Below are 15,719 nucleotides of genomic sequence, written 5' to 3'. Positions count from 1 at the left end.
TGTGTGTCTCTCTTCCCCAGGTACCTGCGCATGCCATCTGCTGGTTGCATTGTTGTGGCACTGCTATTCCTCATGGACATGGCATCGTGGGCTGACTCAGCGTTACAGGCACGGACACGTTTGGAAGTCTCCATGGGGTAAGGGATGCATCTGGGGTGTATTGGGTGTGGCAGTTGTTCACGATGTGTGCACACTGCCCCTGTCGGGGTTTGGTTCCTCTGCAGACATGTCGCATCCCCATGGGACACGACATGCAGCTGGGTACACCTGAATAGATGGTCTGCCTGGTTGACAGTCATCAGTGATGGGATAGTGGATTGTGATGATGGCATCAATGTGTGTGACACTGCCCTCGGACACATACGGTTAGCATTGGCTTGACATGGCGTGGGACTTCCACATCAGCGGATCTATGGTGTATGGCAGGCTCTCCGTGTGCAGCTGTGGGTATTTAGCTGTTAGCCGACGCTTGTGTGCCAGTACCATGGCTATCACGCATTTGTGCTGCAGAAGGGGGGTGCCAGTGTTGGACCCACATGTCACTCCACATGATGTGTTCATCTGTACTTCGAGTTGGCTCTGCAAACCCGAATACATGACTAATAAAGGTGTCCCTATGCCTCCAAGGTGCCTCTTCTCAGTCAATGCTGGTGTGTTGGCACGGTGCATCCTGCATGTCTGGCATGGTATTCCCTGATTGTGGCTATGTGTCAATGTGTCGAGTGGCAAGATGCACGCTGTGTGTGTGGCCTGAGACTGTGTATTGGGCATGATGTCCATGACTGCGTGGGTATTGTGACATGTGCCATCCCCATGCATCCAACGTTGGCCAGGCCCCCATTCTCTGCATCCACCGGACTCAAGCTTGCAGGACATGGTTCTGCCACCTGTCTAGACATACCTGGGTGCCCCCCAGGACACTGGACTGGATCCCTGACCTGTGCGCATGACTGTTGGTGTACTCAATGTGTGTGTCAGCACGGTTGTTCGGCCACCCCCTCAGCTGGTTGTGCCCATCACGGGTGTGTATGGTGCTCCATGTCTGTCTTGCCTAATAAACTGTGACCCATGTGTCCTGTGCCAGACTCAGGCCCCAGGGTGTGGATGGTTGAAGAGAAAAGATGACTCAGGCATGTTTAGACTTTACAACACACATGTTAGGTAATAATGCTACCAGCAGGCATCTACTCTTAATAGTGTGATTTATTATTGGGGGGGGGGGGGGGGGGACAAAGTGAGGGGCTTTCCGGGATTAGGGAATCCAAAGTTCAGTAGGGGAGTTGGTGTCCTTGCCATTGGAAATCCTCAGAGTCCATGCCACAGTCTTTGTCAACATTGGTCAGCCAGTGACCAGCAGGGCCATGTGGCAGAGAATGTCTCTTCATGCTGTGATGCTGTTGCTCCAGTGGGCCAGGTGCCAGGCCAGGTGTCCTGGGAGATGGTGATGTAGCGCCGACCCTCACGGTCCTTTCCGTGGACGACCCGGCCTCCTGCGGGGAACCTCAGCAGCAGCCCGTGACGACGTCTGGGATGCTCCGTCGGATGTTTCCTCCTCCTCCTCCTGGACCCTCCCTGTGGGTGGTGATGTTCTCCGCCTTCTGGCACAGGGAGGGTCGGCCATGATGTCGGCCATCCGACGGAGTGTAGCGTGAATCCCCTCGAATGCCGTCACTTGCTCAGCCTGTCTGTCCTCCATCCTCCGTTGGTGTTCCAGTAGACAGGCATGTTGCTGGGCCTGCTGTGCCTTGATCCCCTCGAGGACGGACACAACCTGGGCCATGCCCGTGGTGTCCTCCCGGTATGTGTCCAGGATGTTACGGACATGGGACAATGCCGGATCCCCAGCCAACTGGTCAGGCTCGCGCCTCCGCCGTCCTCCACTCCCACCACCCCTGCCCACTTGCGCCTGGCCTGCCCTTGTGGGCACATGGGGTCTCCGGGACCCCTGAGGGGTGGCATTGGCGTTGTCGCCTGCCTCCTCCTGGGTGCCCGGGACACCGTGTCCCTCCTGGCGAGCCTGGCTGCATTGTGGTGTTGGGGCAGGGATCCTGGGTGTCTCCTGGGATGTGGCAGGAGTGGGGGTGGTGGTTGGCACAGTTGTACCTGACGCAGGTGCTGCAGGTGGTTGGACACCAGAGGGGCCAGGTCGGTCGGGGTCGTCCGCAGAGTGGTGAGAGTGGTCGCTGCCGGTGGGATCGGGCTCCTGCAGATCCAGGTCCTGTGAGTGTTCCCCCCCAGTGTTGGGGGGTGCACCACGACGTTGACCTGTGTGTGAGAGAGACAATGTTAATTTTGGTCCATGCAACATCCATGTTTCATCATTTTCAAAGTTGACACATTTCCTCTTGGAATTATTATCTGTCTTGCATTCCATTCACAGTGCACTTGTGCATGGGTGTGTCCCTTGGCCACCACTTTGGCCCCTTTAACTATGTGTGGCACAGTCTTACTTGCTGCGTCAAGTGTGACTGCAGTCAGCAGTGGAGTGTGCAGGTGTGGCGAGCCATGCATTTGCGCCTTCCTTGTAGCACTGTACATGTGCACATGGAGTGGATCCACACACTTATATGATCCAGGTAGCTGTCCTTGTGCTCGTGTACAGGTTGTGACATGGCCCTGCGTTTTGGCATGGTGAAGAGGGGGGGCTCTGGCACTGGCCACCCTTGTCTACATGCACGCAGTCTACCTGCTGACGAGCAGCCATTCGCACACGCCACACGGCTGATTTGCTCTCCCTGTGTCTCGCTCCATCTCTGTCCCCCTCTCCCTCCCTCTCAGTCCCCCTCTCCCTCCCTCTGTGTCCCCCTCTCCCTCCCTCCGTGTGTCAGCCTCCTCCCTCTGTCCGTCTCCCTCCATCTCTGTCCCCCTCTCCCTCCATATCTGTCCCCCTCTCCCTCCCTCTCTGTCCCCCTCTCCCTCCCTCTGTGTCCCCCTCTCCCTCCCTCCGTGTGTCAGCCTCCTCCCTCTGTCCGTCTCCCTCCATCTCTGTCCCCCTCTCCCTCCATATCTGTCCCCCTCTCCCTCCCTCTCTGTCCCCCTCTCCCTCCCTCTGTGTCCCCCTCTCCCTCCCTCCGTGTGTCAGCCTCCTCCCTCTGTCCGTCTCCCTCCATCTATGTCCCCCTCTCCCTCCATATCTGTCCCCCTCTCCCTCTCTCTCTGTCCCCCTCTCCCTCCCTCTGTGTCCCCCTCTCCCTCCCTCCGTGTGTCAGCCTCCTCCCTCTGTCCGTCTCCCTCCATCTCTGTCCCCCTCTCCCTCCATATCTGTCCCCCTCTCCCTCCCTCTCTGTCCACCTCTCCCTCCCTCTGTGTCCCCCTCTCCCTCCCTCCGTGTGTCAGCCTCCTCCCTCTGTCCGTCTCCCTCCATCTCTGTCCCCCTCTCCCTCCATCTCTGTCCCCCTCTCCCTCCCTCTCAGTCCCCCTCTCCCTCCCTCTGTGTCCCCCTCTCCCTCCCTCCGTGTGTCACCCTCTGTCACCTCGGCCCAGCTTCCTGGGCACACACTGTTAGCAGATCTTTGAGTGGCCCTTGGCTTGTTGATGTGAGTTTGTTTCTGATCTCCAGGCACCTATTTGGTGTGATGTGTGTCTGTGCGCTGCTGCTGTGGTGGTGTGTGCTGCCACTCTTTCACAATGTTGGCTGTTCATTAGCTGCCGTCATGTGCAAACCAGTGCCTTCACCCCCATGTGTTGATGCAAGGCGTCCGGCATTTGCTGGCAAGTCATTCCTGTGTTGGGACACACTGTTTGTCTGGCTGTGACCTAGGCCATATGGGCAGAGGGCATTGTTGTCTGCTTTGGAGTCGCACTATGTGATTTTTGGTGCCCAGCCTCCCGCCATCCGGGTTACCGTGTCATGTGTTGTTGTCTTCTGTGGCCTGTGACTTGACATTGTCCAACTGGGTGCATGGGGCATGGTGGCAGCAGTGGCATGTGCCTGCTCATGGAGTGTGGTTGAGTCATGCGATGGCTTGTGGTGGTTGCGTGCCTGTTAGTGATTTTGGTTGTGGTTGCAGTTCCCCCCATGTGAGGTGCGTTGTTTGTGTACTCACCCGGGTCTCGGAGTCCTTCTAATCCTTCGACTGCCTCCACCGGCAGTATGGCCATCACCCTCTCCTCCCAGGGATGGTACTGTACGGGTCTGCGGGAGGGCCCTCCTCCGGTGGCGTTGGCCTGGTCGTGTTCCTCCTGCCTCTTGGCTCTGACCCTCCTCCGCAGATCGTACCACCTGTTCTGGCATTCCTGCTTGGTCCTCCTGGTGTCCGCAACAGCATTCACAGCATCGACGATGGTCTGCCACATGGCTGTTTTGGCTGCCAGGCTGGTGCTTCTGACCAATGTTCCAAAGATCTGTGGCTCGACTCTGAGGATTTGATCAACAAGGACCTCCAACTCTCGGTGACTGAACTTTGGATTCTTGGTAGTGGGCATGGTGAGGGGTGTGGGTGGGGATGGTGTGGGTGTGGGGGGTGTGTGGATGTTGGGGGGGGTGTGGATGGTTGTGTGTGTGTGTGAATGTGATGAGAGGGTGTTTGTGAGGGTGGTCGTGTGAAGGTGTGCAAGTGTAAGGTGTGGTGTAGCTTGTAGTCTGGTTCTGTGGTGTCTGGCAGCAGTGAGTCTGTTGCAAAGGCTCATGGTTTGTGTGTGTGGGCCCTTTTTATTGGTCCATGGGTGGGTGTGGCAGTGTTTGAAGTTTGGGTGGGTGTGTTATAAGGAGTGGTGGTGTATTGGGCCTCTGTTTGTTTTTGGCAGTTGCAGGTCAGTGATTGTGTTATTTTAGTGGTTGTTGGCCATGTTTAGTGGCTTTGTGCCTTTCGAATGGTGTATTCTTGTGTTGTTTTGTTTTGTCCTGGTTGTGTACGTGCGTTTTGAGCGTGTGTACGGTGTGTACATGGGCCATTTGGTTGTACGGTGATGTCCTTGTGTGTGGCTTTGTACGACTCGTACATGCGGTTGTGATGTTGGGGCATGGGGTGCGCTCCGTACTTAGGAGGTTGTGTTGGGGGTGCGCCAGGAACTACTGGGGTGTACATAGACGGTGGTACGACACGTACAGGGGTGGGGGGGTGTACATTGACGGTGGTACGACACGAACAGGGGTGGGGGGGTGTACATAGACGGTGGTACGACACGTACAGGGGTGGGGGGGTGTACATTGACGGTGGTACGACACGTACAGGGGTGGGGGGGGGTACATGGACGGTGGTACGACACGTACAGGGGTGGGGGTACGACTCGAACGTACAGGGGTGTACATTGACGGTGGTACGACACGTACAGGGGTGGGGGGGTGTACATTGACGGTGGTACGACACGTACAGGGGTGGGGGGTACATGGACGGTGGTACGACACGTACAGGGGTGGGGGTACGACTCGAACGTACAGGGGTGTACATTGACGGTGGTACGACACGTACAGGGGTGGGGGTACGACTCGAACGTACAGGGGTGTACATTGACGGTGGTACGACACGTACAGGGGTGGGGGTGGGTACATGGACGGTGGTGCGACACGTACGGGGGTGGGGGGGGTACATGGACGGTGGTGCGACACGTACGGGGGTGGGGGTACGACTCGAACGTACAGGGGTGTACATTGACGGTGGTACGACACATACAGGGGTGGGGGGGGTACATGGACGGTGGTGCGACACGTACGGGGGTGGGGGTACGACTCGAACGTACAGGGGTGTACATTGACGGTGGTATGACACGTACAGGGGTGGGGGGTGTACATTGACGTTGGTACGACACGTACAGGGGTGGGGGGGGTACATGGACGGTGGTGCAACACGTACGGGGGTGGGGGTACGACTCGAACGTACAGGGGTGGGGGTAGGACTCGAACGTACTGGGGTGTAGGTACACGGGGGTATGACACGTACAGGGGTGGGGGTACGACTGGAACGTACTGGGTACACGGTGGTGCGACACGTACAGGGGTGGGGGTGCGACTGGAACGTACTGGGGTGTGGGTACACGATGGTGCGACACGTACAGGGGTGGGGGTAGGACTCGAACGTACAGGGGTGTACATTGACGGTGGTACGACACGTACAGGGGTGGGGGGGTGTACATTGACGGTGGTACGACACGTACAGGGGTGGGGGGGTGTACATTGACGGTGGTACGACACGTACAGGGGTGGGGGGGTGTACATTGACGGTGGTACGACACATACAGGGGTGGGGGGGTGTACATTGACGGTGGTACGACACGTACAGGGGTGGGGGGGTACATGGACGGTGGTATGACACGTACAGGGGTGGAGGTACGACTCGAACATACAGGGGTGTACATTGACGGTGGTACGACACGTACAGGGGTGGGGGTTGTACATTGACGGTGGTACGACACGTACAGGGGTGGGGGGGGTACATTGACGGTGGTACGACACGTACAGGGGTGGGGGGGTGTACATAGACGGTGGTACGACACGTACAGGGGTGGGGGGTGTACATTGACGGTGGTACGACACGTACAGGGGTGGGGGGGGTACATGGACGGTGGTACGACACGTACAGGGGTGGGGGGGGTGTACATAGACGGTGGTACGACACGTACAGGGGTGGGGGGGTGTACATTGACGGTGGTACGACACGTACAGTGGTGGGGGGGTACATGGACGGTGGTACGACACGTACAGGGGTGGGGGGGTACATGGACGGTGGTACGACACGTACAGGGGTGGGGGGGTGTACATAGACGGTGGTACGACACGTACAGGGGTGGGGGGGTTTACATTGACGGTGGTACGACACGTACAGGGGTGGGGGGGGTACATGGACGGTGGTACGACACGTACAGGGGTGGGGGTACGACTCGAACGTACAGGGGTGTACATTGACGGTGGTACGACACGTACAGGGGTGGGGGGGTGTACATTGACGGTGGTACGACACGTACTGGGGTGGGGGTACGACTCGAACGTACTGGGGTGTACATAGACGGGTGGGGGTGTACATCCACGGGGGGTACGTGTCGGACGTACGGGGGCTGGGGGGAGTGTTGGGCGCGTATGCGGGCACATGTCTTCATGGTTGCTATAGTAGTTCGGTGCGGACGGTGTTTTTTCAATACGGTTGTAACCTCGGACGCACGGGATGGATCGTGATTCCTCGGTCGGACTTGACTTTTCACGTTTGTACGGTAAATCGTCCGAGGACGTGTCGGACACATTTTCCGACCCGAGGACGTGTGGGGAATGATTCCCAATGCGGTTCGTATGGACTTTTTACCATGCGAATCGTGATTGCCAGTTCGTACGGCACTTGTACGATTCGTACGGTAAAAAGACCGGATACGAGTCGCACGGGGTAATTTTTTACCGGATCGTGATCGGCACCATATTATTACTAGTAGGAGTTTTGTAAGTTTTTTAAAAACATAATACATATTTTTTTAAAAATTTTATAACAACTTATATTTTTCTGTCGATATTATATGAAACGACATTTTGTTCAACGATATTCTGTTCATCGATATTTTTTAATGACGATATTTTTGTCATTCTCACGAAACGATATTTTTTAAAAAGATATTTTCTATAACGATATTTTTCACAGTCGATATTCTTACCACGATATTAATGCTAGTCGATATTTTCCCGTCGATATTCTATCTTTATACCATTCAAAATGATGGAAAATGCTCTTGTTACTCGCATGGCTGTCCTTTAAGGTTTCCCTGGCACTGTCATGCTACATAAGGTCTCATGGGTCAAGAAGGCTGCACCAATAATAGAAATGAAATTAAAAAGAGTTCTAAACACCATGTTTACTTTCTGCAGTTTCTACTCACATAGCTGCACATAAAAGACTGTTGAGGGGTTAACAGTAGGGCAAAGGATCAACCCTATGATGTCACAAATGGTCAAATGGTGCCTAATCATATTATCATTACCATTGGTATGGGGTGAAATGGCATCCATGGTGATCGCCTCCAGCTACAGTTAATGGTTACCATATGAACTTTTATCTACCTGAGATTTAGTAAATGGTTGAAGGCCACAATCTTTGTTTTTCTATACTATGTAAAGTTATGCACTAATGTACAATAGCACATAAACTGCACAAAGACATTAGCATGTATCTTCTGCACTAATATTGTTACCATTTATTTGGACACAAAAACTATATAACGTTACAAAATTTGACTCCAAGTTCGATTGGAGGGGTATCTAGCCTGCTTAACAGTAGGATAGACAAAAAGTATGAAGTTGGCATAAAAGAGCATTGAAGTTTCTGAAATTGTGATTTTTACACACTGCTTCAGGTGGAAAAATTATTTGCACCCTGCCTAGTTCTGCAATTAATGTAAGTTTTTAATAATACAAGAGTTTTCCACAAATTTCTCCAAGTGGGCTGGGTTTGTCCTTGAACTAAACAGATTAGGGTTGAACTGTCCTTTATAAAGGCGCTTAGTAAAAATGTAATTTAATTATTCATGATATCGATTCACCCCACCTACTTTCTGATTATAGTTTTTTTAAGCGAAATAACAGATCATGCAAGAAGGAAACGTCTTCATTGGTGGAAAGGGTTGGAAAGGAACACAATTTCTTTATTTATTCTCCTAAAATTAATATGGGGGAATCTCTTTTCATTAAAGGCCCATCAAATAATTTTCCTAAGGCGGCCCCTAAGTGGAACTACCCACCTGTTACTTTTCCAATACCCTCCCTGCCACCTCACCCCCTTCAGTTGCCTTGTGATACCTTTCGTTGGCAAAGAAGTTGGCACCGGATCTGCTCCACTTCATTCTTCAGGTTCTTTTGTGTGCCTCCAGCGAAGTTCTGAAGAATGCCTGTAATGCAAAACTTTTTGTAAGATGACATATATCTCAATTTCCAGATCTATGTGTCATGCATAGTTTTGGGGTAAGGTCCTTAAGCTGTTTGCCCACTTTTTGAGAAAGAGTCAATAGGAGGCCAGGGTCATCCATGCTAACTCATGTCTCGCCAGAATGGCATATGGCACAGCCCTGCTACCAAATTAGCCCCCACTCTGTTCAATTCATGCTATAAATATGCTCCATCCATCTTGGCTCCCTGAACTCACAAATGGCTTCACTGCCATCTTGCCGACCTCCTAACTACAGGTGACCAAACCAAGTAGACTGAGATATCACACAGGATCAACAACCATACCCTGCAATAAAATGAGCACCTTCTCTCATTGAACTAGACTCACAACACTAACAATGCACTCACAGTCTCTCCCTTTGACTTCGGCCACACAGCTCTTCCAAGCGTAACAAAATCCACATTGTACCCTTTAAGTGTGATTAATCTGGCATCAGATTCTTTACAAGATCAATACATTTTGACCATATCAAGTCAGTCCTAAAAGAATGCCAGCAGTTCATACATGAGAACAGGGCTAAACTTAAATTAACGTATCTATCTTAACTATGGGTCTTGGCACTCCATCCTTCCTCTCTTGATCATGAAATATCCTTGGAGGCCAAGGAACTCTGAGTGCCCTGCCTGGTTAGAACCACCCATAATCAAAACCAAATTAGGGTTGTAACCATCATTCTCGGGCCAGCAACCACAATTCAGAACTTGCAAGCCCAGAGCTGTAGACTAAATTCTGCTCTCCTTTCCTCTGAATCTCCATAGAGTCTGAACTTTTCATTTAATCAATGAGAAGTTAAACTAATTAATTCTCTACTTTCTCTCAAGTCACCTTCCATACGCCTCGCTTCCCCATCACAACCTTCAATGCCATTCCTTGAAACGAAGTGGCTTTCCATAGTATCCCCTATCTCTATGTAAAGTGCTCTGATATGCCTCTTGAGAGGAGTAGAGCTTTAGAAAAAGAATAACTACACATACGTAAAATCGCTGCATCGGGTTTATATCACTTAAAATGAACGGCAAATGAAGTGGAAAAACCTGTATTGTGTCACGTATAACTGAGTATATTAGTGCAAACACTATTAGGATGTGAAAAACCAGGACACTTAGAATGTGTTTTCCTACTGAAGTAGCAGAACACAGTTCAAATAGTAACAGATTTCATGGGACGGGCATGGGGCACCCACTCTACACAGAAATGCCCAGAGAAGTAAGGAACATAAGCTAGGGCCAGTATGTGGCCTAAAAAGAACAAAACCCTTCCTACTTCCAATACCTGCAGCTAGCAGGAGCTACCACTATGTGAGGTGGTGTTAAAAAGTTAGGCCCTCATATGTGGATAGATGAAGGGATTGCATTCTGAAATATCACAAGATCTGATATATAAGGTGGAATTACCAATGACCGTGCTGGCCACTTTTATACTGAACATATTTTCTCATTGTTACTGTCCTTGATGATTTGATATGGAATCTGATTGATGTTGCATGCTGTATTTTCTTTTAGTCAACTGTAATAACCTAATAAATAGAGTTTGGGGACAAAACGAGCACCTCATACACATGGCCCAGAATCGGGATCTTTGATTAAAGCCTAGTCTGAAGTTTGCTCACAAAAACGGGGCATACCATTCGGAATTTGGTGATTATGGGACCAAAATCCACATGTTCCGTATTGACCAGGCACTTTCCCCTAATAAATTTGAGCCGGTTTGAACTGCCAAAATTTAGCTGTGGAAAATAGTGGTAGTGTGGTGTTTTCCACAAAACTCAGTAGGTAGCAGGAGGTACTGCACATACCCTAGATTTAATGTGGCACTCATAAGGAGGGCCTAGATGGTCAAGTGGAATTGGGTGCTACCCTTGCATTTTAGTGAAAGCCCTCCAAAGCTAGAATATGCGTAAAAAGGGGACTACTAAGGTCGAGCTATTGGATTTGCCAATGATTTGTTACTGGCTGCATGAAAATGTATGCATCATGAAACATGAGCACATATAGCTAGCAATTTTGCAATGAGTTTTCTATTTAAAAACCCCCCCAAAAAACGCATCCCAAGTTTGTCGTCGATGCGTGCATATGCTTTGTGATGCACCCAAATGTGAGTTATGTCACATGGCGACCATTTTTAATTTATCAATCTAACTCCACAGACGACCATGTTAGATCGGTTAACTTAAAGGGGAAAAAAGTAAAACAAAGTGCATGCCAAACAGTAAACAAATATCCTGCCAGCACTTTGCAGTTTCAGTGTCATCGTAAAAAAAAAAAAATTAAAAAAAAAAAAATATATATATATATATATATATATATATATATATATATATATATTTTTTTTTTCAACCACAGGATCACTGCCACCGCTTCTACTAGCCCTGGGTGGCTCACGCGGTGGTGAGCCACTTTCGCATGTAAACACAGCCCCAGACCAGAATTGTGTCAGCCGACACATACAGGAGCACACTCGAGATTTTGTTTAAGAATCTTCTTTTATTTGTGCTGAACCCCCCTCAGCACTGACAAGACGCGTTTCACCACTCCGGCTTTGTCGATGTCAGTTTACAAATTCAAAAACCACAATTTTTAAAGAGAAAAAAGTGCATCAAACAAGTGGTAGACATAAAAGATGGCTCAATTCATGCATAATGCTTAGATTCTATGGCAGCCATCTTTAAGCTTGCTGTCCCAAAGTTACAAATAAAACCATCAAGCAACTTGATTCTTTGTATCCTTATGCATATTGCGGAGAGGGGTGCGGAAAGAAGTTTGTACATAAAATATTTATCGATATTATTCTTTCTTTTTTAAAAAAAAAAGGAAACTAAGTACCTCAATCGCGTACCTCATATTTGTACGATTTGGTCCTATTCATTAGTAATTAATCATTATATTTCATCATAACATCATGGACACATCTATTATAGTCTCTCATTTGGAGTAGATTTCTTTGCCTATAACTTAATATTGATCATAGCGCCCTGAATGGGTATATATATATATATATTATCTACTGGCGGTCGCCAGTAGATAGTTATAGTTACAACCTAGTTTTCATAGGAAATCTCAAAATTGCAATGCAATAGGTCTCGCAGTTACACGAGTTAAAGCTATTGGCATTGTAAATGACAATGCCAATAGGCATTGTTATTTGCAATGTCAATAGCTCAAACTCGCGTAAATGCGAGACCTAATGCCTTGCAAATGCTTGTTTACTTTCCTGGCTTATCATCCGAGTTGTATGTGATGCACACACGTCTGACAAACCAAAACGACCAACTTCACACGTATTCTGCCCAGTGCATCACATATTTACAAGGTTGTTTACTTTTTTTTTTTTTTTTTTTTGGTTTCCTCATATACCATTATGGAATTCTTAAAGGGAGCTTAGGCAACTCAATTTGAAAAGGTCGATCCTATCCGGCCCTGATGTTAAGCGACCAAGTTCATACAGGCCATGCCTAATCCCTCAAGTTGCCACTGCTTTCCCAATCCACTCCTTTTCACGCCAAAACTGACTCCCTGCGTTACTGGGGAGATTTAGGAACCGACAGGGCCCAAGATAAATCATAGGAACACCAAATTACCTTTACCTTTACCTATCTTGCCATGCCACCAAGGGCTTCCAAATTTTATCAAAACTTGTGAGATCACATGCCATATCTGACTTACTGGTAACAATAACATGTTTAAGACAGTTTGAAAAAGATGGAGGTAATGGATCTTTCCAGGCTCTGCATATTTCACGCCTGGCTAGGAGTATGACGTAGAAAATGAACCTTGTGTTAATATCCTCAATATTGTAGGCAACTCCTAGTCCGGAAAGAATAGTATTAATTGTTATTACTATTGGTGTCTGCAGAACCTCCCCCAAGAAACCCTGTACCGAATCCCAATAATTTTTTATTTCTGGACATACAGCCAACATATGCACATCATCTGCGGCCAGGAATCTGCATCTTGGGCAATGATAATCTAGATTGGCGAATTTCATAAGTTTCTTTGGGGATATATATGCCCTATACATGGTATATAAATGGTTCCGCTTTAATGTTGCCGGTTTTACCACAGCCTGCAAGATAGTAAATGAGTCAACCCAAATATCCACCAAGTCCACATTCTCCAATACTAGTAGATTATTCCATAGCTTTTGTATCTCTGATTCGCAGATGTTCTCAGCTTCTAACATAGCTGTATACCAGTATGAAATTTGTTTTTTCCACTTATTTTTCCTATATATTAAATCAAATTTTGGATTAGGGTTATTGAGATTCCAGGGCTTAGATAGCCACCATCTGGATAACTGATGATATTTAAACCTAGTAAGAGTACCCCCAGTAAGACCAGATACTGCCTCCCAACTGAGAAGCTGTGAGCCAACCTGGAGATCCCCCCAGCGCTCAATCCCAGCGGCCCTAAGAGGACGAGATAGTAAATCGTCAAGGCAGGCCGGTGTTCCTGGGGAATCCCAGATTGGAGCCTGCACTGAGTAATAGGGAATATCGAGCTTCTGCCTAACAAAGGCCCAGTTTCTAATAGCTGTCCCCAGGATCTTTAGTCTTATTTTTTTGAAAAATTTTGGGTCTCCAAACTTAAAAAGAAAATGCGATTGGCCCTGTGGTATATCTCGTAGTAGTGCTTGAAATAATAAACCTAATGATGTTGCCTCTATCTCCCCCGCCAAGGGTCTAAAGTTCTTAAAATGGAAAGCGTGGCAGCAGACCAATAGATCAGGAAAGGCCAAACCACCTGCCTTTAACCCCTTCAGTGCCCATGACGAGCTGGACTCGTCATGGGCCGCGGTGGCGCTGTGCCCATGACGAGTCCAGCTCGTCATAGACCCCGCCCGCTAATGCAACGGCCGGCACTGGGCGGGGAAAGGGGCGGGCACTGAAGGGGTTAAAGATCTCTTAAGCTTCTTCCATGCTACCCTTGGCGATTTAGAGTTCCAAATAAAGGAACCCAATTTCCCTTGCAACTTTTTAATGGATACAGTGTTAAAAGATAATGGGATAGAATTAAATAGGAAAGTAAGTTTAGGAAGGATAATCATTTTTATTAGGTTAACCCTCCCAAAGATGTTTAGAGGGAGTGATGACCATCTTTGCAGTAAAGCACAGACCTCCTTAGAGACCTTTTCCATATTAATTCTGGTGATATCCTCAATTTTTTGGGTCAAAAGGACCCCCAGGTATCTCATTTTTGACTTGGTGCCCACCGTACTAACCTCTTGGTTCCACTCCATGATTTCGGTTTTATCTTTATTAATGGAGTAACCAGAGACCGCCCCAAATTCGTCAGCTAGAGCTATCAATTTGGGCAAGGCGACCCCTGGGTTTGAAGTGAACAGAAGAAGGTCATCAGCATATAATGCGAATTTTAGTTCTAAGTCAGAAATATTAAAGGGTTTAAATGCTGGGTCAGATCTAAGTAAACAAACAAAAGGCTCAATATACAAATCAAACAATAAAGGCGACAGCGGACAGCCCTGCCTAGTTCCGCGAGCAATTGGTACCCAGGAGGTTAAAAGACCGTTTATTAATATTCTTGCCCGTGGGGAGCGGTAAAGAGACCTCATAGCAGTTACAAACTTATTTGGGAAGCCTAAGGCTTCCAAGACCCTCCATAGATATAACCAATCTACCTGATCAAATGCCTTAGCGGCATCCACTGCTGCCAGGGTCAAAGGGAGCTTCTTGCTGATAGCAACATCTATTGCTGCGATAACCTGAAATGTCAGTTCGTTTAGTTGTCTGTCTGGGATGAAACCCCTTTGGTCCTGATGAATAATTGTCTTTACCGTTTTGGACAGTCTGGCTGTAAGCACACCGGCAAAAACCTTATAGTCTGTATTTAACAGCGAGACTGGCCTGTAAGATTCGATCTTTAATGGGTCCTTATTTGGTTTCAGGATTAGCGTTACAGTAGCCTCTGCCCATGAGTCGGGAGCATTCTCGCCGCCCGTAAAAATGTTATTAAACAGGGTTGTGAGAACTTGCACTATTTGATCTATAATTATCCTGTAAATTTCTACTGGGAGGCCGTCGGGTCCAGCTGCCTTACCCTTAGCCATTCTCATCAGCTGAGCTCTGACCTCACCTTCCTTTATGTCCGACGCAAGGAAACTATTATTCTCTTCAGCTAAGCATGGGAGCTGTATCTTACTTAACCAGCTTTCCAATGACAAGGGAGATTGGTTTATTCTAACAGAGTACAGCGTTTTGAAGAAGGATTCAGCCTCAACCCTAATTTTCTCATCATCACTTGTGACAATACCCGAACTTCCCTGGGTGAGACTTGTGATCATATTTCTATTTCTGTCCATCCAAGATTTCCAAGCAAGAAGGCGACCACATTTCTCCCCATAAGAAAAATGTTGAAGTTTGCTGGCGTCCCATCTACCTTTCAGGACTTTATCCAAACCTGTTTGATAGTCTGCTCGCAAAGCATCTAGTTCCTTTTGTAGGAGAGGTTTTATACTAGAATGATTGGCAGAGGCTGCTTGGAGTTCCAATTCTTTCACTTTGATTTTATGAAGCTCTTCTTCCTTTTTCTCCTTATTCTTCCTATTCCTAACAATTGACATGGAGGTCAGCATACCCCGCAGAAAAGCTTTATATGTTTCCCAAACCACTTGTTGGTTGGCTGAGCCTATATTATTGTTAAAGAAATCCTCTGTCAAAGTTATCAGATCCATTTTTGTCTCATCCTCTAGTAACATAGATCTATCTAGAGTCCATCTCCTTTGTATTTCTTTTACTTTGAAAGTAATGATTAACTCCACTGTCGAGTGGTCTGACAAGATGGCAGGGGTATATTCGGTAGTGTCAACTGCCGCAAGTAACACCTGATCAATAAGGAAAAAATCTAT

At 48.4% G+C, this 15,719-nt stretch overlaps 1 protein-coding gene across 1 annotated transcript in view; it reads right to left on the bottom strand.

Moving 5' to 3' along the window:
• LOC146832993 (coiled-coil domain-containing protein 159-like) overlaps positions 1-15,719 on the bottom strand; it is a 704,530-nt gene that overhangs the window by 241,754 nt on the left and 447,057 nt on the right. The window contains exon 6 of the mRNA XM_085599880.1: positions 8,711-8,799. Within this exon, the coding sequence (XP_085456006.1) occupies positions 8,711-8,799 (89 nt within the window). The remainder of the gene's footprint in view (positions 1-8,710; positions 8,800-15,719) is intronic.

Source organism: Triturus cristatus, chromosome 4_2 (assembly GCF_964204655.1).
Source record: "Triturus cristatus chromosome 4_2, aTriCri1.1, whole genome shotgun sequence".
NCBI classification, from domain to species: domain Eukaryota; kingdom Metazoa; phylum Chordata; class Amphibia; order Caudata; family Salamandridae; genus Triturus; species Triturus cristatus.
Note: the sequence above shows the minus strand (reverse complement) of the source record. Positions and strands in the feature narration are given on the sequence as shown.